At 42.5% G+C, this 22657-nt stretch overlaps 1 protein-coding gene across 11 annotated transcripts in view; it reads left to right on the top strand.

Annotated features, from left to right (window-relative positions):
* ATE1 (arginyltransferase 1) overlaps window positions 1–22657 on the top strand; it is a 185817-nt gene continuing 163160 nt past the window's right edge. For 5 of the 11 annotated variants that reach the window (XM_030571241.1, XM_030571239.1, XM_030571233.1 and 2 more), the window contains exons 1-5: window positions 813–1156; window positions 6147–6210; window positions 8788–8850; window positions 9757–9860; window positions 12047–12328. In XM_030571241.1, the coding sequence (XP_030427101.1) occupies window positions 1054–1156; window positions 6147–6210; window positions 8788–8850; window positions 9757–9860; window positions 12047–12328 (616 nt within the window). In that variant the 5' untranslated portion in view covers window positions 813–1053. Of the gene's footprint in view, window positions 547–812; window positions 1157–6146; window positions 6211–8787; window positions 8851–9756; window positions 9861–12046; window positions 12329–22657 lie in introns of those variants that run through there. The other 6 variants (XM_030571242.1, XM_030571235.1, XM_030571234.1 and 3 more) reach the window with 4 other exon arrangements.

Here is a 22657-nt window from a genome sequence, read left to right as displayed (position 1 = left end):
AGTACCATCTGTAGGTTAACCCTAGGCAGGTGCAATACTGTCTTTGTTTTGCGTAGTTTAAAATAATTGAACAAACACCGAGGCAGGGCTGTGATCTAGCTGAGAAAGTTTTATAGTCTCATGCACCCCTACATCCACCCTGGCTTCCAAGTGATGAATTTTCAATCCCCAGAGCAAGTTCTTGCAGCGGAGCAGCTCCCGGTGCGTTGAACAAGGCGCTCGGGAACAGATCTGCAGAAGCCCAGCGTACTGCACTACCCTTGCCGCAGCTAAAATGATATGATTCCAACTCCCAAAAGGCACGAAATGGGTAAAGCGGTTGCGTCCTGGCTGAAGGCTTGTCGGATAGGGCCCATGCACATGGTGGAGGAGCTACGACCTTCCCCCCCGTGGAGTGGCGCTGCAGGCCGGAGTCCGTAGCCGCGTGTGAGCTAAGCAAGCTCGGGCGGCTCTGCACGATGCACTGTACCGTAGTGGAGTACAGCGGCTGGAAGGAGGGCTACCCGTGTGGCTACTGCGCCTCCGCCCAGGGGAAAGTCTCCACTGGTAAGTGGGTAAAGGGCTGGGCTAGAAACAAGCCCTGCAACACCGGCTCTCGCGAACGCAGAGCAGGCAGCCCCGATCTCCGTGCACTGCCCGCCCGGGAGCAGGGCGCAGCCCTCTCTGCCTGCCGCTACGTGGGGCGGAGTGCACAGCACTTCCGCCGGTGCCTGGGCAGAGGTACAGCCCGCCCAACACAGCGGGGGCATCCCGACCACCACTGGGCTGTGCCGGAGGCCTGACATACCGCTGGGACCCCGTAAGCCGCTCCCGTGCCCTTAGTAAAGAGGACGGCCCCGCCCCCTGTATTTCTACTGGAAAACCTGTGGGCTGCCTTTAGTAAAGATGGCGGAGTTCATGACCGTGTTCATTCCTATGGTGACGCAACCAAGCCGGGCTTGCCCATAACTAAAATGGCGGCGACGGCTGCTTCCGGGTTTCCCCGGGGTCTCTGGTAGAGTTCCAGGCCCGGCGCTGTCCTGAGCTGGTGGGTCAGTGCGGACTGTGGGGAAGATGGCGGCGGCCGACCGCTCCTCGAGCATCGTGGAGTACTTCGGAGGAGAGGCCGGCTACCGCTGCGGCTACTGCAAGAACGTGACTGGCAACCTCTCCCACGGTGCGGGCCGGGACCTCCTCGGGGGCGGGGGCTGGCGGGTAGGACACTGGGCGCGGGGAGATGGAGGAGTAGCCGGGGGGCGGGAGTTGGTTGCTTGAGCTGTTGGGCTGAGGAGCCCCGGGACAGGTTAAAGGGAACTGAGGGGCAGTTGGGCGGGCGGGCCGACCTGGAAGATAGCCTCTGGGGAGGGACGGGTTTGATTCTGGCTGCAGGACAGGGAGAGTTGCCCGTGTGAAGGGGGCCAGGGGAGAAGGAGAGACGTTGGGACTGGGAGAGAGGGGACTTGGGAGCATGGGTGCTGCTTTGTTTATTTTGGGCTGAGGGAAGTGTGGGAACCCGGCACGTTCATAGGTTGGCTGGTGGAAAGGGTAGGCTCTGAGGGTTAAAGATCCAGTAGCAACCTCTTCATATTAAAATACCTTGGCAAAAGCTGTCCCTTCTCCTCTTAAGCCTTTTTGTGAACCCTGCTTCCCCCCACCCCAATTTCTATCAAGCCTGTATCTGTGTAGAGTTTACATGTGTGCTATTCACTCCCAAAAGTTTTTAAAAGATCTCCTTAAAGTAGGCTATGCCACTTTTGGCTGTGGGAGATGTAGCATTTGTGGACTGAGGGAATTTGGCATTCAGATTGATAGGAGAGGTATGGGATGTGTCTGACCTTGCTGTTGACTTGCAACATGACCTTGGCAAGTCCCTTAAAGCCAAAGTTTCAAACCTGGCCTCTAATGTGGGTGCTTCCGTTTTTGGATTCCTAGCTTCAAAGAACATAGTTCTTGACATTCGAGGTGCTTAGAACCCCAACTCATAACTCAGCTCTACTCAGTGGGAGCTGTAGTCACTGAAAAGTTAGGTACATAGGTTTGAAAATGTATCCCCATACCTTTGTGGGCCTCAATTTGCCTATTCTTAACAGAGGAATAATATTTACTTATTTCATAATCAAATATTAATTTTATTTGTGAAAGACTTTCAGCTCTAAAAAGGAAACATTTAAATATTGTTTTTACACTATTAATAGATGGGTATTTCATTATGATCATTTTAATGATTTGTCTAGATGTACTTTTTGCAAGTATAAGTAGCTATTCAGTGTTGAGCAGTGTGAAACTGACAAGAATCATGTCAATTTCATGCAGCAGCTGTCCAGGCTTACAGGGTCTGTACTTGGGGAGTGGCTCCACCATGTGGGCTGCTCATGGCTGGATGCACAACAGGGCTTCTGTGGGAGTTGCTAAGCCATCCATCCATCCTGGAAGTTTAGAAGCCCAGGTATCTCTAGCCCAGGACAGTCAAAGCTGCAGGGCTACCTCAGAGCTGCAAACCCTCTCAGGTCATCCAGACTCCTAGCTGCAGAGCCAGGAAGCTGGAAGCCCTCAGGGTATGTCTGTGCTGCAGTGTTTTTTTTTTTCTAAATAGTTTTCCTTTTAATAGAAATAGACATTGAAACCAAGCAAAAAAAGTTCTATTTGAAACACAAAAAGCTAAAATCTATACTAGGCTAATACACTCTTATGCATATTTTCTCACACACATTCTTCCACCCCAACCATTGGAGTGAGGTTTTCTACCAGAACTCCTTACACTATAGGGGGGGAATTCAATCAAATCAACTTTTCAAGATTAGCCATAATTTCATGTATGACTAACAAAACAAAAAAAAAAAGACAACTTTCAGTTTTCCAAAATAATTCAAATTATCACACAATTAGTCTCTTACTTTTTAACAAAGAACTTCACCTATAATTGGTGGGAGTTGTATCCCAGCCTGGGTAGACAGACTTGAACTAGTAGGGCCTGAGCTATTGAGCTAAAAATAGCAATGTGGACATTACGGCTCAGACTCTCAAGCCCACCCGACCCCGTAGGCCTGTGATCCTGAGCTGGAACATCCACGTAGCTATTTTAGCATGGTGGCTTGAGCTAGACATAGCCTGAGTCCCGTCTTGAATTGATGTGACAGGTTTGGTCACAGAAACCCCCTTGGGACTGTCACCTCATGTGCTGAATTTGCCTCTGAGCCCATTTTCCCTGCCAGCTTCGGATTTCAGAACCCTGCCTTGTTGAGCCACACTAGCCATCTGCAAACATGCCCCCAAAACTGCAGACTTTGGGTGATCTGCTGAGCAGTTTCTGGTTATCTCCAGCGCCCAGACACTCAGCTCCCAGTGGGATCCAAACCCCAAATAAATCCATTTTACTCTGTATAAAGGTTATACAGGGTAAACTCATAAATTGTCCGCCCTCTATAACACTGATAGAGAGATATGCACAACTTTTTGCTCCTCCAGGCACTAATCACTTGCTCTGGGTTAATTAATAAACAAAAGTGATTTTATTAAGTATAAAAAGTAGGATTTAAGTGGTTCAGAGTAATAACAGAATAAAATAAGTTACCAAGCAAAATAAAACAAAATACGCAAGTCTAAGCCTAATACATTAAGGGTATGGCTACATTTGGAATTTCAAAGCGCAGTGTGAGTGTAGTCAGAGCGGCAGCGCTGGGAGAGAGCTCTCCTAGCGCTGCATGTAAACCACATCCCTTACGGGTGTAGCGTGCAGCGCTGGGAGCCGCGCTCCCAGCGCTGCTGTCCTGATTACACTGACGCTTTACAACGCTGTATTTTGCAGCACTCAGGGGGGTGTTTTTTCACACCCCAGTTGCAGCATTGTAAAGTGTGAGTGTAGCCAAGGCCTAAGAAACTGAATACAGGTAAATTTCCCCCTTAGAGATGTTCCAATAAGCTTTTTTCACAGATTAGACTTCTTCCTAGTCTTGACCCAATCCTTTCCCCTGGAACAGTTCTTGTTAGTTCCAGCTCAGGTGGTAACTAGGGGATTTCTCATGACTGGCAGCTCCTTTGTTCTGTTCCACCCCCTTTTATAGCTTTGGCCCAAGGCAGGAATCTTTTGTCTCTCTGGGTCCCACTCCTAAATGGAAAAGCACCAGGCTAAAGATGGATTCCAGTATCATGTGACATGTTCACATGTTCTGTGAGCCCCCATCTATTTTGCCAGGACTGGTCGCACATATGCAGTGGAGGCTTGAAGGTAAACAGAGCCATCTATGCTTAATTGTCCTAGTCAATGGGAGCCATCAAGATTCTAAACCACCACTTTGCATAATTACAATAGGACTTCAGAGTAATAGTTCATATTTCTAGCTTCAGATACAATAATGATGCATTCATTTAAATAGGATGAACACACTTAGTAGATCATAAGCTTTGTAATGATGCCTTACAAGAGACCTTTTGCATAAAGCATATTCCAGTTACATTATATTCACACTTACAAACATCTTTTTATAAAACATGGAGTGGGGCTTGAGCTTTTGAGCTAAAGATAGCAATGTGGACATTATGGCTCAGGCTGTCAAGCCCACCTGACCACGTAGGCCTGTGACCCTGAGCTGGAACATCCATGTAGCTATTTTAGCATGGTGGCTTGAGCTAGATATACCCTGAGAGTCCCCTCTTAAGCTGGTTCTTAGCCCTGTGTTCCCCAACCTTGGCTTCAGTCCCCTTAGTGGGACTGCCACAGACTCTGGCTCCTCAGCAGCACACCAGAAAAACAGGCTGGCTTCTGATGGAGTTTTTCAAACCTGAGATGTTTCCGTGAAATATTTCAGATTCAACACATTTGCATTTTCCTTTGAAACTGTTTGGCTGGAAAGTTCCTGACCAACTATAATGCTTCAGAACCAGAATTCCAGGATCCCCACCCAAGAAGACAGCATTATATTCATACAAGTAGTTCTGCTGTTTTTAGGTAGACTACTCTTCTGAGTAAGGGCTTGTCTACATGGGAAAGTTATACTAATATAAACTAAGCTGTGAATTTAAACTGATACACATGTGTGGACATTCTTGTTTTGGAATAAGAGTGGCTTTTTTTGGTTTAGCTTATGCTGCTTTGGAAGGAGTTTAAGATTACAGCGCCCCCCCAAAAAAAAAGAAAAAAAGAAAAAAAAGAGAACCAACTTTATTCTGGAATTATACTGGTATAACTGGTTAAACTTTCCTGCGTAGACCTACCTTAAGGATCTGCAAGGTTAGGCCCTATACTGGAGTAGCAGGAGCATGTGGTCATTTTCTGTGCACTTGACCTAATCACCTGTACAGTTCAGGCCATTTTATGGTCTATCTTGCTTCTGTTGGCTTGAGGAGTGCTCTATTTCTTGCGTTCAGAGTCCCATTGTCAGGTGATATGGTACTAATTCTTATCTTTTCATGTTGGGAATGTGGAATCCTGTTTTAAAGTTTTTATCAGAACCATCACTGCAGTAGATACCGCCGTAACTGATAGCATAGTAGGCACAGGAAGAAACTTGGATAATTCCTCCCATTACTGTGTGCCTTTTCATCTGCATTTTGTTTTGCCATTTCTTCTCGAGTTAAGGAGCTGAAACTCCTGGTATAAATCTGCAACAGGTGACCTTACAAATATATCCTGAGCTACTCACATCTAAGAAGTGGGGTATTTTGCTCCTAGCCTTGAATGGCATCACCTTAAAATTGGGGAACTATTTGTGATTGTCTCTTTCAGACATTTGTCAGTGGGGAATTTGGAGAACTAATAAATATAACCAGATTATAAAGTCTGTTCTACATTTTATATGGATGTGTTTGAATAAAAAGCTAAAATGACAAAGCACAAGTATTTTAATGCACTTAAACACAGTGACTAATTGACAGTAAAATGTTCTAAATTTAAAATAATTGGATGATTGACTTTCAGTTTTACTTCAGTCCTGTTTTCCATTGCCTGTTTTGAAATCGTCTCTTAACAAATTTTCCTTTAAGTTTTTTGTCTCTTTATTCATTGAAATGGTTAATATGAAGTTTAGAAATACAAGGAACTGTTTCTCCTAAAAATTGTGTTAGAAGAAATCCCAAATTAATCTTTTAGATTTAGAATAAGCTTTAAGTAGAAATTGCTAAATTTCAATGTTTTAAATATAACTGTGACAGTGACCTGTTGTTCATTACAGGCATGTGGGCGCATTCAATGACTGTTCAAGATTACCAGGATCTGATAGACAGAGGATGGCGAAGGTAAATTAAGAAAAACAATCTTCAAAGGGATGCTGTCATTTTAAGCTTGGTCCAAAGTTTATATTTTGTTTAAGGAAGAAAAAGCTTTCATAATACCTAAGATCAATAGAATTTTTCACTAATTAGATAGAAAAGTGAAAACAGTTTTATATTTAAACAAATATACACATTGCAGCACTGAGGAACTGAAGATGATTTTCCTTGTCCTAACTGATATACATGTAGTGTGCAAAAGAATAAATTATGGCAAGTGAATTCGATTTTCAAAACTTTCACCAACATAGGTGAATACGTATTTGTTTCTAACATACTGTTTTTAAATTATGTCCATTTGAATTATCCTTAATACAAAAATACTTAAATATTTAACATGAGGCCTACTTTTTCCTTTGGAGTTTGTGACACTAGATGACTTCTATCCGTTGACTAAGACTTGAAAAAAAGTGGGTGCCTAAAGTCAGGCTTCTAATCCTGTATTTAGTCATTCAAATAAATGACTGGGTTTTTAAAAGTGCTGAGCACCCAGCAGCACCTGTTGACTTCAGTGGGAGCTGCTGGGTACTCAGTGCTTAACGAAAATCCAACTATGTAATCAGATGACTAAACATGGGTTTAGGAGCCTAATGTTAGGCAGGCACTTCATTATTATATCTTGGTGTTTATGTTTTAGAACAATACTGAAGTACTTTATATGTCTTGAAAATGTTACTCTAATCCAGATAATCTGTAATTGCATGAGTTGGGTCAAACTGGAGAAAGTTCTTTTCACAATTCCCTCCACCCCCTTCAAAGTTGGAAGATATGGATGTGGTAGCCACCAACTCTAGCATCTCCCTGCATGGAGAAATGAATGAAGAGTGTCATAATCTTTAAAAACTGAAATATTTAAAACATATCTGTAACATTCCTGTTATGAATGATATGCAATAATTTATTTGTACAGTATGCATGAAAGAAGAAAACATATTTTGTTCAAAAAAAGTTTCAAGTACTTCTTGTTAGTAAATAAGAGAACTGCCATACAGATATGATTTTTATTCATGTGTCAGCTCTCAAAACTTTCATCAGAGAACTACTGGCCAGAGGCTAACCCTTCTCACTAGCTGCAGATATGAAAAAATACCTCATTGAGAATCCCAGCTCATGCTCCAACTATCAATAAAAGGGGTGTATTCTAGAACAGTGGTTTTCCAACTTTTTTTCTGATGACCCAGTTGAAGAAAATTGATGCCCGTGACCCAATGGAGCTGGGAATGAGGAGTTTGAGGTATGGGATGGGCTCTGGGCTGGGGCAGAGGGTTGGGGTTCAGGAGTGAGGGCTGCGGGGTTGGGCTGGGAATGAGGGGTTCAGGATATGGGAGAGGGCTCTGAGCTGGGGGTGCAGGGTCTGGGGTGGGACTGGGAATGAGGGGTTTGGGGTACAGGAGGGGGCTATGGGTTTGGGGGGGCTCAGGGTTGAGGCAGGGGATTTGCTGCGACCCAGTACTGCTCTGCGACCCACAGTTTGAAAACCACTGTTCCAGGATTCTTACCAAGGTGCTATCCTTGAGTATTTTTGTAGATGCCATTTTTTGTATCAAACTTTGACTAGCGGGGACGGGGTAATAAAATTTGAAGCTGAATTTCTGTATTTGAAGAAAAAATCATTGTTTCACCTCCTTCTGTCCCCTAACCCAGAGTCTAGTGGTTGCTGCAAGGAGGAATGCTACTTTACCTTTTCCCTAGCTTCTGTTGTTTTGGTTTTCCTACTCTGTGGATACCAATACTTGCTTCCACAGTTGCTCATAGTTTCCCCAAGGAGCAGTAGCAGAAGTATAGAATTGCCATGATCCTGATTCTTGTCAGTTTCACTGTTGTCCAGGTCTCTACAGTATTCATGAAACTGACCATTCTAACTTGTCAAGTCATTCCAACTTGACTTGGTTGTGGCTTGCAACAGCTGTGAGCAAACAGATGACTTGGAGGTATAGGTCTGGAGACTCAGATATACAGTCCTGTATCAGGAAACATCTGCAATTATAAGAACTAGGCATGTAACTTAAAAAAAATAAATAAATAAAAATAGGAATCTCACATTGTGTAGAAATTGTTAGTTTAGGACCCTCCACTCTCCAGGATAAGCTTCCATAGTAATAGGCAAGTAGATTTTTCAAGCCCTATTCTGCTTCTAATTACAGAGAATTGGGGATCACTATAATTTATATTATAGTTAAGACACTTTTTTCAACAATCGGGTAGGAAGGGGTTGAAAAGTTTGATAGGGGATGGGGCTGCATGATCAAGATAAGAGTTTTTCATAGTAGTGTTTCCAGGCCTCAGATGGCATTATTGAAAGACTTAAATATGACCTGATAAATTTAAATGTGGAAGTGCTTCGATGTAGCAGGCTGGTGAAAATGCTAAAGTACTTGCTATTTCAGTTTTGTTACTCTATTCAGTACAGGATTTTCATATTTCTTGCAGGAACAGTTTTATGTGTTTTTAGAACAATTTAGAAATTTCTGTGAATGAATTTTGTTTTGTGCTTATAACAAACATCATTACAAGTTTAATGAAGTATTTTATTATAATTTTTAGAAGTGGGAAGTATGTCTACAAGCCCATTATGAATCAAACGTGTTGTCCTCAGTATACAATAAGGTAAGAGTTTATTCCATGTGAATAGTGCCTTTAAAGCTGTGTTACAGATAAAAGGAATAATTTAAAACATGACAGTAATGAGAAAAATCATAACATCTAGGGCCACATGTTTAAAAGTAACTTGGCTTGATCATTTCCAGTTGAGATCGTGGTCATACAAACATGGTTATCTGGGGTGTTTTAGTTCCTTCTGCTTAAAATAATCAGTTGGATGGTAAACCTATTTTTGAATGGTATTGTGTTCTTTGAATGTTAAATAAGACATAAGTGGGTTCGTGCTAGCTACGACAGGCTTCATAATCTCTTTCTATTTTCCTGCACCATCCAGTCATGAATGCATCCTGGCCTATTTCATCTAGCTTGCCAGCTCAGAGCAGCAGTTACGTGAAGGCATACATGAAATGAGTTGTTGGTTGCAGACTGGCTCTTAATGGATGTCTGCATCCTACATGCAGTCTTTTTAGTATCGTCAAAAGGGAATACTGTGGATTGAATAGTCATGGAGAATGAACTATCTTTACTTCTTGAGAATGGTGGTGGATAGTATCAAGGAAGCTGTTCTTTGGATAACTGGATGACTCCCAATAACTTCTTTTCTCAAGCAATAAAACTCGCTTTATATTTTTTAACGAGAATGTACTCCTTTATCCATATACAGTTGTAAGAGTGTATAAAGGTGCATATTGTAAAGGCATCCATGTAACATAAGGTCAGCAAGTTGAAAATAATCCTTTTAATAAGTAGTTGAGCTAGTCGTTACAAGAGAATTTAAATAGACAAGAAATGAGTTATAGTATTTGATACAACTATTCATTTTTCTTTATTATAACTTTCTAGAGTTCTTCATTTTCTTTTAACTATATTTCTTGTAAAAAAAATGTAAAAATATTTGATTTCCCATTTTAGATGTCGACCTTTACATTTTCAACCTTCCAAATCTCACAAGAAAGTTCTAAAGAAAATGTTGAAATTTCTTGCTAAAGGGGATTCTTCCAAAGTGGCTGGTGATGGTAAGAAATTCTTGGTCATTGAAAAAGTGTGAGGATTATTCCCACAGAAGAGCTACTGTAGCCTACTATGTTTTTAGAAATAGTTCAGGCCCTGAAAGGGGCTTTGAAAGTTTAATGGGAGGTGTGGGGTAGGTAAGAAGTACTCTAATTTAAAAAACCAAAACCAAAACAAAAAGCTAAAAACAAGATAGAGTCTAGCCTCAGTGTTTGTTGGTTGGATTCCAAATACTGTATCTTTACAACCTGCCCTACGTTGGCTACATTGCCCTAGGAGCAGACTAGGAATGAATTGTGACAATTCATCCTGTGCTACTTCCTTTTCTGTCGAGGAGTAAGATTAACTTTTTTTTTTCATATAGCAGCTTGCTTCCCCCACCATGCACCTGGCCACTCTCTAGCTAGAGGAGTATCAGGCAAGCCTTGTCTCATCCCTGTAACTGAAGTTACAATCTGAACAGGATCAATGGAAGGGTATTTGAGGGGCCCTTATTCCCATATGTGATTACAAGAGCCCCTACTCAATAAAGCTCTGAGAAATTTAAAGAAAAACAAAACTGGCTAATTTTTTTGTGAGCCTTGCAGTTATTTTGTGCTTCCTCTATTGGCTTTGCCAAAGCAGGTTATTAGTATGAGTATCTTTCTTGTTTGAAGTGAGATTAGTTGCAGTTGTTCCATTTTAAGAAAGCAAACAGCTGTTATCGTGGATGTGTGGCACAAAGAAGACATTTGATTTTTCAGGCTTCTAAGAGGGTATTGCAAACAAACAATAAATATCTTTTTTTATGTTGGAAAAAACTTGTAAAATGGGGAAAGTGCAACACAGTTTTGGATGTTGCCATGAGCAGAGTGTGAGCTATAATTTATATAATGAAATTCAATCACACAATTTTTTCTATGCCATTTAAGCTTCTTGTTGGCTAGGCAGAGGAAAATTGTAAAGATGGAGAGGATATGTAGTGCTGTGCATGTTGGAGTCTCTATGACAGCACTGGGCAAGGTATTGTGGTATTGGAATGGAGAGTATTATTTTATTGGTGTTTGCCAGTGTACATGAAGCACAAGTACATGAATCTAATTCTTACAACCAGGGCCGGCTCTAGGCACCAGCTAAGGAAGCGGGTCCCTGGGGCAGCAAATCTGCAGGGGTGGCACTCCATCCGTTCCTGGGGTGCCACTCCGAGTTTTTTTGTTTTTTGTTTTCCTTCTTCTTTGCTTCGCCGCTTGGGACGGCAGAAAAGGTAGAGCTGGCCCTCTCACATGAGTTAATGCAGGCTCCATTCCCATCAATAAGATAGAATAGCAGTCGGAGTTATAAGTATAAGATTTCAGGCCTAAATCTGCTTCTGAATCTGAGTTTCCCTTCATGCTGTGTATATAGGCCCCCAGCTCGTTCGGAAGCTGACTGACTATCTTGGGTGGGGAGGAGAAACATGATTGTAAAACCAATCCTAAAAAGTGGGAAAAAAAGACTTTTCTTGAATATTTTTATTATAATCTTAATTGTTACTCATAACTAAGGTCCTACTTAACTTGCGATGCTGAGGAAATTGTGGATTCTGCAATATTAGGCTTCAACCGCAGTTTTGACAGTGGGAGCCCTGCCGTGTGTGTGGGACTGACAGTGGGAGTCCAGGCAGCCCGGGCCCTCGCTCTCAGCCCCGGTGGCTGACAGCAGGAACCCCCCGGCTCTCAGCCTCAGGCAGCTGACGGCAGAAAATCACGGAAAAGTAATAATGGACTTTATTACCACAAATAATAAGGTCCATTATTACTTTTCTGCATTTTTCCCTGGCTTGTCTGCAACTCAGCCGCAATTTTTTGACAGTCATCTCACAATTCAAGTAGGGCTTTACATGTGACATTAAAAGGTTAAAAAACCAAAATCTGGAAGTGATTTTTAAGTGGACTGTCTCTTTAAGTGTTGAATAAAAATCCAGTGATATATTTTGTGTTATGTAATTGCCAAAGACAATTATACCCACTGTCCCTCCCTTCTTTTTTACATGTTACTATTTCCTATCTTGATATTCTGAAATTGATTGTGTCAAGATCATAACTGTCTGCATTCTTGCTAGCTGTTGTAGCTTCTAAATGATTTGGATTCACATGAATGTTAATATAATAACTTTGGTGTGGTATGGATGTGGATTGCCTGTCTGACATTGACATTTTGTCATCTGTCTTAGTTACAGAAGAACCTATGGATTCCCACAGAGAAGACGCTGTTGCTTGCAGTTTTGTATTAAAAAATGACTCTGACATCAGTCAATCTGAACTGAAACCTCTAAGTGTGGAGGAGACGGAGAGGGTGGAGACTGAAGATAATAACGAGGAGGAGGAAATGAAAAAAGGAGTAACTATGAAGAAAGTGGAGTCAGAGCCTCCCCAGACATGTGTGGATAAAGACAGCACAGGATCTGGTGAACGATCAGATTCAGCTAAACTTGTTCATACAACACCTAAACCAGGTAGCCAAAGTTTCTTTATTTGTCCCTCCCCCTGCTTATTTTTCCCTTCATATTAGTTTTGTTAGGGTGTTATACCTTGGCTGGTAAACTTAGGGCTGTTCCTCTTTATTTCTGATGCCCACAGCTGCCCAGGGAACTACTGTCTGTAAATCAATATATGGTGCATATTGCATGACTTTTTAGTGCTCCCAATATTTTTCCAGTTCATTTTGTTCAGTTCATTGGAGCCATCCAGCAGGTATTTATGTCCATGGCTGCTAGTTTCTATGGCTTCCAGTTCATGGAAGCTTTGAGAGTCATCTAGGCTCTCCAGCCAAATAGGCAATTGATAAGTCTCCCCTCCTGAGCAGCAATAGAAAATCAAATTAGTGTCTAAAAAAGTGGACTTCATTACTTCCCTTCATGAAAACTAGTTAGCTAAGGGTTGTCTTCCTTTAGGTGGTATGTCTAGTTATCCTCTAAATTATTTTCTCTGGTATAGTTGCCTGTCTTATTGGTGCACTTTTATAAGTTCTTTTCTTCTTTTTAGGGCTTTTATGTTTCTTACGCACAAAAAACATCATTTGTATATATCCAATGGACTAGGGTTGTAGTTTCCATTTTCTGTTCAAGGACAAGTTGGGGATACTTTGCTGCAGAAGCAGAATACTAGTGTTTTTGCACTCCAGAGAAGGATAACTTTGCCTTGGCCTTGAGCCCATGGAAAAAGCCTCTATAGAAGTGCCCCTTGGCTTGTTTCATGTGTTTGGGTTGTAGCCTTATTTTTCTTTGAGAGACTTAAAGATTTAAAAAAAACCCACCCTACTTGACAGTAAAATGTGAGATAATGGAACTGTATTTTTTTTATTGTATGTGTAGTATTTGCATTTCTCTTCTTTTATACAGCAAAAATAGACATTTTCTAGTTCCTTTCACTTTCACAGACTCATGCCTTTGGACAATGCTGGGGATTTTGTGTATCAAACACTGCACAGGAATTTTTGCTAATAGAGTTTTTCTTTGGAATTAAGAAGCAGAATAGTGGAGATATTTTTAACATTTTTCGTAACTTAGGGGTAGTTTTGCATTTTTATCACATATTTGCATTTTATCAATCTCTGAACTGCCTTCAGATATGTTGTTTTCCAAAATATTCACCTTTCAAGGCAGAAACTAAGTATGAGACGTTTATTCCTAAAAACAAACAAACAAACAAAAACAAAACAACAAAGCAAGAAACAACAAATTGTGCATTCTAAAGGAATAACTTGAACAGGAGTTCTTCCATGCTGAACTCTTCTGTTTATGGGAGCTGTGATATTGCTTACTTTGGCAAAGGAGCCAGGCACTTTATAGCTCACGGACTAGGTTTTCTGAAATGATCAACCCCCGTGATGAATTGTCTTTATTAGAAAAAAGGGTGCGTTCTTACTCCTGTTAGTGAACACATGCTAACTATATTGGGTGAAACCGTAGTGAAGAAAGACAAGGCAGTTGGTAGTTTTCACACATGTTGGCAGGTAAGTGTACAGACTATGGGGGAGCCTAGAGGTTAGCTTTACCTGAAAACGTGTGTGAAAACTACACACTGCCTTCTCTTCATGAATTATTTCTTACATTAGTTAGCGACTGGCTAACGTGAAGTAAACTAAGAATACACCATTTTCTCCTAGCAAAGACTCACCCAGAGAGTGCCAGATTTTCAATGACACAACTCCCATTTAAGCACCTAAATGAAAGTGCCAGACTTCTTGTAAAAGTGCTCAACAAGAGCATTGGGAAAGCTGCTTGTTCAGCACATCTGTAAATCTGGTGCCAGATTTCTAAGACTTGTTAGAATATGGTGATTGCGTTTTTAAAAGAGTAAAATACTTTTCTACCCCCTTGTGGACATTTTACCAAAAAACAAAAAAACTAACTGTTAAAAAGACAAAGCTTTGCCGTAAACTAAGTGAACTGTTTTCCTAGACCTTGAATGCAAACTAAATAGAAATTAACAGCAGATGGCAGCCATGAGTAAAGATTAGTATAAATTGCCTTTTTTTGAAGTCAAGGTACAGTCCTCAATTTGTATAAAGAATAACATTGTGTGACACTTTTTAAACAATATAGATGCAGATACAGGAAGTTTGAAATGTAATGTTTGTATTCATTATTTCAAAAATTAAGCACATATTTTAGAAACAAATATCCGGTGCTGTCCTTCTCCTTTTTGGCAAGGCTTAAATAAAATATAAACGTGAGTTACAAACCCACCAAATCTTATTCAATATATCTATAATTTTAAATGTAGTTAGTGTTAAAGGTTACTTCTCTCAATCTGGAAAGTTTTAAACTAGATGTTTAGTTTTTGCCTTGGAAAAAGTTGATGTTTTCCATGATAAAATTTGTTTATGTAGAAATAAAAACCTCTTTACATAAACAGGTCATTGTCCTACAGAATAAGCGGTCTGTTTCTGCACATTTTCATAAGGAAAAAAGGTTTGCATATTTATATAAAAAAAGTTAAACCAATGAATTTATTCCTTTGCACGGCCGGCCCACAACATTTTGGCACCTAAGGCGGGGAGCTCAAATGATGTCCCCATGCCCTCTCGCTTGGGCCAAAACTTTGAAAGGTCTCAGTTCTGCCTTCTTCCTGTTCTACTTCTCTCATGGTACTGCTCTGCTACCTACCCCAATAAAGGAGAACTAACAACTTAAAATGCCTTGTTAAAATTTTTTAAATAACACTTAACTTTCAAACACTTGAACAGCAAATGTAACTTTTCTTGTCTGCCTAGTCTGCCTAATAAACACTGGCATTTTTCTCTGTTTGAATAATCAAAGTGGTGCTTTCCATGCCTTCTTGGTTGCAAAGATTTGAACTGCTTCCTGAAGGTCCATAGTCTGGGCCAGCTCATACTCTATTGAGATGGTTGCAAGGCCGACCAGCCTCTCCTGTGTCATTGGGTACGTCTACACTACGGGATTATTCTGATTTTACATAAACCGGTTTTGTAAAACAGATTGTATAAAGTTGAGTGCACGCGGCCACACTAAGCACATTAACTCGGCGGTGTGCGTCCATGGTCCGAGCATAGCATCGATTTCTGGAGCTCTGCACTGTGGGTAGCTATTCTGTAGCTATCCCATAGTTCCCGCAGTCTCCCCCGCCCCTTGGAATTCTGGGTTGAGATCCCAGTGCCTGATGGGGCAAAAATCATTGTCGCGGGTGGTTCTGGGTAAATGTAGTCACTCATTCCTTCCTCCGGGAAAACAACGGCACACAATCATTTTGCGCCCTTTTCCCCTGGATTGCCCTGGCAGACACCATAGCACAGCAACCATAGAGCCCGTTCAGCTTTTTTTTTTACTGTCACCGTATGTGTACTGGATGTCGCTAACAGAGGTGTTACTGTAGCGCTACACAGCAGCATTCGTTTGCTTTTGCATGATAGCAGAGACGGTTATCTGTCGTTCTGTACTGTCTGCTGCTATCATGGGTGCCCCTGGCTGAGGTCGGCCGGGGGCGCAAAGGCAAAACTGGGAATGACCTCCCGAGTCAATCCCTCCTTTATGGTTTCTAAAAGTAGAGTCAGTCCTGCCTAGAATATGGGGCAAGTGTATTAAAGAACCAGTGTATCAGAGAGCACAGCTGCTCCGTGTCAGATCCCGCAGAAATGATAAGCTACGTACCATTCACGGGGGGTGCCCCTGCAACAACCACACCCGTTGCTTCCCTCCTCCCCCAACCTTCCTGGGCTACCGTGGCAGTTTCCCTCCCCATTTGTGTCATGAAGTTATAAAGAATGCAGGAATAAGAAACAGTGACTTGTTAGTGAGATAAAATGAGGGGGAGGCAGCCTCCCGGTGCTATGACAGTCCAGGCAGGACATTAAGCGGTGCGGGGGAGAGGAGCCCAGCATGCCGCTGCTATGATAGTCCAGGCAGTACAGAATCTTTTCCTTACACAGGAAAGGAGGGGGCTGATAGAGCTCAGCCCCCAGTTGCTATGATGAGGACGGTTACCGTTCTGTACAGCCGTTCTGTACCATCTACTGGGAATGACTGGGAATTATTCCTATTTTTACCCAGGTGCCCCCGGCCAGTCTCACCTGAGGCCAGCCAGGAGCACTCATGGGCTCATGACAAGGACGGCTAGCAGTCCTACTGCGCCATCTGCCACCAGGGAGGGGAGAGGAGCGGATACTGCTCTTCACTGCCGCAGCATAGTGTCTACCAGCAGCATTCAGTAGACATAGAGTGACATTGAAAGAAGTCAAACGATTTCTTTCCCTTTCATGTGGGGGCGAAGGGAGTAGATTGTCAAGCTATACCCTGAACCACGCCGGACAATGTGTTTGAACCTACAGGCATTGGGAGCTCAGCCAAGAATGTTAATATTTTTCGGAGACTGCTGTGGACTGTGAGATAGCTGGAGTCCTCAGTACCCCCTCCCTCCCTCCATGAGCATCCATTTGATTCTTTGGCTTTCCGTTACGCTTGTCACGCAGCACTGTGTAGCCTGGAGATTTTTTTGAAACGCTTTGGCATTTCGTCTTCTGTAATGGAGCTCTGATAGAACAGATTTGTCTCCCCATACAGTGTCAGATCCAGTATCTTCCATACGGTCCATGCTGGAGCTCTTTTTGGATTTGGGACTGCATTGCCACCTGTGCTGATCAGAGCTCCACGCTGGGCAAACAGGAAATGCAATTCAAAAGTTCGCGGGGCTTTTCCTGTTTACCTGGCTACTGCATCCGAGTTCAGATTGCTGTCCAGAGCGGTCACAGTGGAGCACTGTGGGATACTGCCAGGAGGCCAATACCGTCGATTTGCGGCCACACTAACCCTAATCCGATATGGTAATACCGATTTTAGCGCTACTCTCGTTGGGGAGGAGTACAGAAACTGATTTAAAGAGCCCTTTATATCGATATAAAGGGACTTGTAGTGTGGACGGATACAGCGTTAAATCGGTTTAACGCTGCTAAAATCGGTTTAAACGCGTAGTGTAGATCAGGCCATTGTGGAGCATAGATGTGTTTTTATTACCTTCAGCCTGGAGAAGCTGTGTTTTCTGCTGGCAACTGTTAGGAAGTGTTAGAAGTATGCGCTGAGCAACAAAAGCGTTTGGAAAGAGGGTGGTTATCTTATTTGTGCACATATATTCTAGAACAGCCTTTTGAGTTGATCCTGCTGAAATGTATCTTGAAAGGGCTTTCAGTTAATCACCTAAATCACTCGCATCAATATCACGCAGGTCATCGTGTGTCAACACTATGTCTAGTGCCCTGCATTGCTGGCGTAGGTCTTCTTCAGGTATAGTGAGGAGTTTTGGAATATCATACAACATCCCAAATATACTGCTGTGTTCCTTGAGCTGCATGAAACATTCTTCAACTGACTATTGCACAATCTAGCACATGGTTAATTAAAGAATTCAACTTTGAATTGTTGTTTGAGGTCTCTTATGGGATTATCCCATGCCTCATAATCAAAATGTCGTCGTCTTCGGTGACTCTTATATTCTTGAATGAGTGGGAAAATAGCTTCAGTGTGAAGTTCCTCTGCTAACTTCTGTGCGCTCTTCAGAACGTTTTGAAATCCCTCATCTGACTGGTAAGACTGTAGGTATGACTTTGGTTTGTCCAGTTGTTCCATTGCTCCAGATATATCAAGGTCAGCATCTTGGAGTCTCTTGCTTACAACATTTATTTCAAACAGTATGTCATGCCACAGCACTAAGCCACAAATTTGAAGTTATGTTTGTTTCTGGTGATTGCATTTCCTTCTGACACTGTTCTCCCACGTCATAGCATTATCCTCCATAATGGCAGCTATGGCATCATCTATCTTCCCAGTTTGGTGTCTGATAGGCTTTATCTCTCCACTTGACTTTCCCATTGTGTGGCACTCAGTGGTTTCAGTGTCAGAGAGGATGTTCCCAGATGTTGCTTCAAAATTTGCCATCGATGGGTTGACGCAGAGAAAAATATATAGATACTTTGAATTACATTAAAAAAATCAGCAGCCTCACTAGTAGCTGATGCTGCATCACTGACCACCAAGTTCAATGAATGAGAACTGCATGGGACAAAAAATGCTCGAGGGTTTAACTCTCGGATCCATGTCTGCACTCCTCTGTTCTTTCCTCTCTTGTCAGCTATTGCAATTCCCATATTTTCCAGCTTTTTTAAGAAGCATATTTGTCATACCAGCTCCTGTAGTGACATCAGTGTCAGCAAATTCTAGAAAATGCTCTCTGACAGTCACCATTGCAGGAACATTTTCACTAGATTCTGTTGTTACAGAACGCACTGTTAAAGTCATTTGTTCCTTATGGCTGATGTCAGGTGTGCAGTCCAGAATAACAAAGTAATACCTTGCTGACTTCAGATCTGCCACAATCTTCTGTTTGACTTTTGTTGCCAGTAACTGTATGATCTCATTTTGAATCGTTTTTCCAAGGTAGTTGTGTGTGTGTGTACGTTTCTTGGATGCTCCTGGAATACGGCATCAAACTTGGCCATCAGCTCCACAATTTTAAGGATGTTTCCATTGCTTGGCACATACAGCTGATCTGAAGTGCCACGCAGTGCTAGGTTTTGGGTAGCAAGCACTCTCACCATGGCAATGAGCCTTTTTAGAACATTTTGCCAGTAAAGAGACTCTGATGCAATCTTTTCTTGATGCTGATCATCTATGGTGGCCTTTAACCTTAGTCTCATCTCAAGCTCTTTCCATCTATGGAATGCTCTCTGGTGATTTGCTACCTTCTCATGGCATGCCAAATTTCTAGCCATATTTTTCCAGTCCTTTGTTCCTGTAGAACCCAATATGGCTGGCAAATTAGACTTGAAAGAGTTTGCAACGAAAACAGTATGCAGCATTCTGAGTTTTTGGGTACATAAGCCATGGCCTCTCCAGTTTGTCACCGTTGGGGATTTCATGCCAGTCATGTGTTGGATGGAAATTTCTATTTTCGTTGCCTTTGGGGAACATGAAGTTTTTCACTTGCTTTGGCCCATGCAGTACAAGGAACGCTCAAATGAGTCCACAGTCCTGGATCATCTAGGCTTAAGGAACTAAACTCAGCAGCAGCTGTTGCTTGCACCTTCACCACACTCTTCTCTGATCTACAGTTTCCTTCAGGAATGTACATGGTTACATCCATTTGAGATGGTGATATGGATGCTGCAGTAGCTGCCAGGTCACTTGCACTCTAACTGGAAGATCAGACATCTCGTCACCACTCACATTCTCACTGGGGCCGGAAGGCTCACCGTGAACATTTGTATCTATGTATCTCAGGAGAGCTCCTTCCTGCTTAGATAGAAAAGCTTCCTTTGCTTGCTTTCTTTTTCTGAAGACTTCCCCAGAGGGGCGTTTTCTTTTTTTACTCATGACTGTGGTTCTATGCCAGCTATAGCGGCTCTCAACACTCAGTTGAAGGGGACAAATAAACAGGCTGGTAGCAAGGCCTGAGTGAGGGAAGATATCAGCGTCTTAAGGGCCTAACTGGCTCCTACTACTTCAGCTGACTGCCTGTTCTCCTCAGGTGGGTTTAGGGAAGCAGCAGGAAACAGGAAGCTCCCTGAGAAGCTGGTGTTAATCAGTCCAGGCTCCTGGGGGTGCTAGAGAGGTACATAAGAGGCTTCTCCTCCTCTTGCTCCCAGCAGCTCCTGCTGCTTTCTGTTATTCCCTCTCACCTTTTCTCCTGCCTGCCTGTTATGTCTCTTGTGCTCTCCTTTCTCCAGCACAGCACTCCATCTCTGTGCATTTAGAGCAGAGAGTACATATGCACCAGCAGCAGACACAATTTTCTATGCTCTGGGTCCTAGTGGCTCCCTCCCCCCCGTCTGGCACCTGCAGTGGCCGTCTCAGTTTGCCTCATGGTAAGGCTACCCCGTTCCTTTGCTTATATATTGTTTGTGAAATTTACAGCAGAAATGTGAAATTAAACAGATGCTGAGGACAGGCTAAGTGCTCAAAAAAAAAAAACCTCTTCAAGAGTATCATGAATATTTTAAACTCTTCTGCTGACTACTTCTAGCATCTTGGCACATAACAATCCTTGTGGTTTCCCAATCTGTCAAATGGGGATAATGATGCTTACTTATCTTTGTCAAGTGCTTTGAGATCTCTAGATGAAAAATATTATTCACCTAAACAAAAATGTTAGTTAGCTGAACAATAAGGATGATCACTTACATTGTTTTCATTACATTGGCAGGAATTGCAGAGGAAAAGAGCAGGAGTGTTGGTTGGGTGTGGCAGTTACAACCTCCTAATTATTGGCCAGTCATGCCTTTTCCCAAGGTCCTTGGGAAGTCTTCACCCTCCCAGATGTAGTGAACACTGCTCAAGTCCAATAGATTAGAACCCTTCTGGTGAATCATAGCTTCTTCCACTGGCAAGCCTGCCACCTCAGGAATGCAGTATGGTACCTCTGCTCCTGAGGCACCTTCACTCCCCTTCTAGCAAGCTTCCCATGTTTCACCAGAGGATAGTCCTGGTCTGATGGAACAGGTCTGCTGGAGAACAGACTAACTTATGGGTGGGGGACCATGGATAGACTACCTGCTCCTCTCTGATAACCCAACTGTCTCTTCCTCTTGTCTCCGTCCTCCTGCCCATATCTTCCCCGTATCTGTGAGGCAACATCACCACAGATTTATTCATATATTTAAAAGTCAGAAGGGATCATTAGATCATCTAGCCTGTCCTCTTGAATAGCAGTCCATAAAAATGTTACCTAGTTTCCGCTGTATTGAGCTCCCCTTGAAGAGCCCTGGTTGTGCTAGAGCCTCTGCAGCAGGTATCACACCTTGGAAAACAAAGCCTATGTGTGTCAAGACATCAGCCTGTCCATCTCTGGCTCCCCACAGTGCTAAGGCATGGTGTACCTGATGTTGGACAGTACAAATTTATTACCTGGTTAAGTAGCATTAGATTAGTGTGCTTATTTCTTCAAAAGTAACGAAAATGGCTGAAGAAGCCTGGGTTCATTTTTTTTTCCTGTGTGGCTCCATTTCGAATATGCATGCATGTCTTTTTTTCTACCTGACAGCAGGTCTGTAAGCTTTTCTTTGCCAATCTGTGTTGTTTCTGGCCTTCACGTTTTCACTAGCAGTAGACTGCATGAGGAATTTAGCTAACAGATGTATGTTGATGTGCATTCCAGGAAAGAATCCAACTCACTCTCCCATAGCTTTCTTGATGGTTCAGTGCTAATAGGAGTAAAAAGTAAAGTAATTTGTCACTAAAGAAAGTGGGTACTATTTCTAGAGTCATTTTCTGGATGATAATCAGGGTTTGAGAAATCCACTTGCCAGGTGCAACTGGGAAACTTTCCTGGGTGTGCCATGCCATCAGTTTCTGTACAATCTATTTTTAAAAGATAAAGTTTCTAAACTTAACAATTATGAAGATAAGTCTCCCAGTGGGAACCAATGCAGTGTCTTGCAGACATCTAGCTACAGTGTTTTTACTGTTGCACAAAATTTCCCAAATGGTAGCACTGGAGGCAGGCACTGGTGCTATTCAAAACTGAAGAGAAACTAAAAAACCAAACAAGCTCCAGAGGCAGGGAGAGAGTAGGGCAATGGAAGCCATTGTCTTCTCTCATCAGTTAGGAAGCTCTGATGAGGGCAAGGCAGAAGGAAGAGGTCCCTTCTGTTTAATAAATGACTGGTAAAAAAAAAACTAGTTTTTAAGCCCTTATTTTACTTTAACAAAAAGCCTTTGGCTGACATTATGGAAGCTTTTCTGTCTTTCACTGAGAGTAAAGAGATGGTGCTATCTGCACAAAATTCTGTTACAGACACTTTACAGCACCCAACTTTTCCCTAAATTTGTTGCCCGTGCACACTAGGGCATCCCACCTCTACCTAGTTCCTAGGGCTCAAGGCATAACCTGGTTGATTTAGGCACCCCATCCTTTCCTAGTTCTTTGGGCTCCAGGCACATAACTTTACTCCTCCGAGGACTCTGGGCTCTATTCCTCCATGGGCTCAGGGCCCATTCCCTGTCGACTCAGGGCTTAATGTTTTGGGAGTTTTCAAGGTCTTTTACCAGTGAAAGAGCCTTACACAGTAATACCCTACTTAACCTCTATTTATTAACAATCACCAAAACAGTGCACACTCTAAGCATACAATGCAGATGAACTTTTCTTGATGACCATCCAGGATCAGGTCATCTGGGGGACTTCAGCTTCTGCACGGTGTCATTGGTAGGGTGTTGAGGGCTGCCAGCTCTGATCTTGGGCCTGTGTCCTGGAGCTGGTTTCCAAGCACTTCCTTTTGGACCCCAGTTAATATAGTGAAACTTGAGTCTTGCTTAGCTGTCCCTTAACCAATCATT

Source organism: Gopherus evgoodei, chromosome 7, assembly GCF_007399415.2.
Source record: "Gopherus evgoodei ecotype Sinaloan lineage chromosome 7, rGopEvg1_v1.p, whole genome shotgun sequence".
NCBI classification, from domain to species: Eukaryota; Metazoa; Chordata; order Testudines; family Testudinidae; genus Gopherus; species Gopherus evgoodei.
This window is presented reverse-complemented; position numbering and strand designations above follow the sequence as displayed.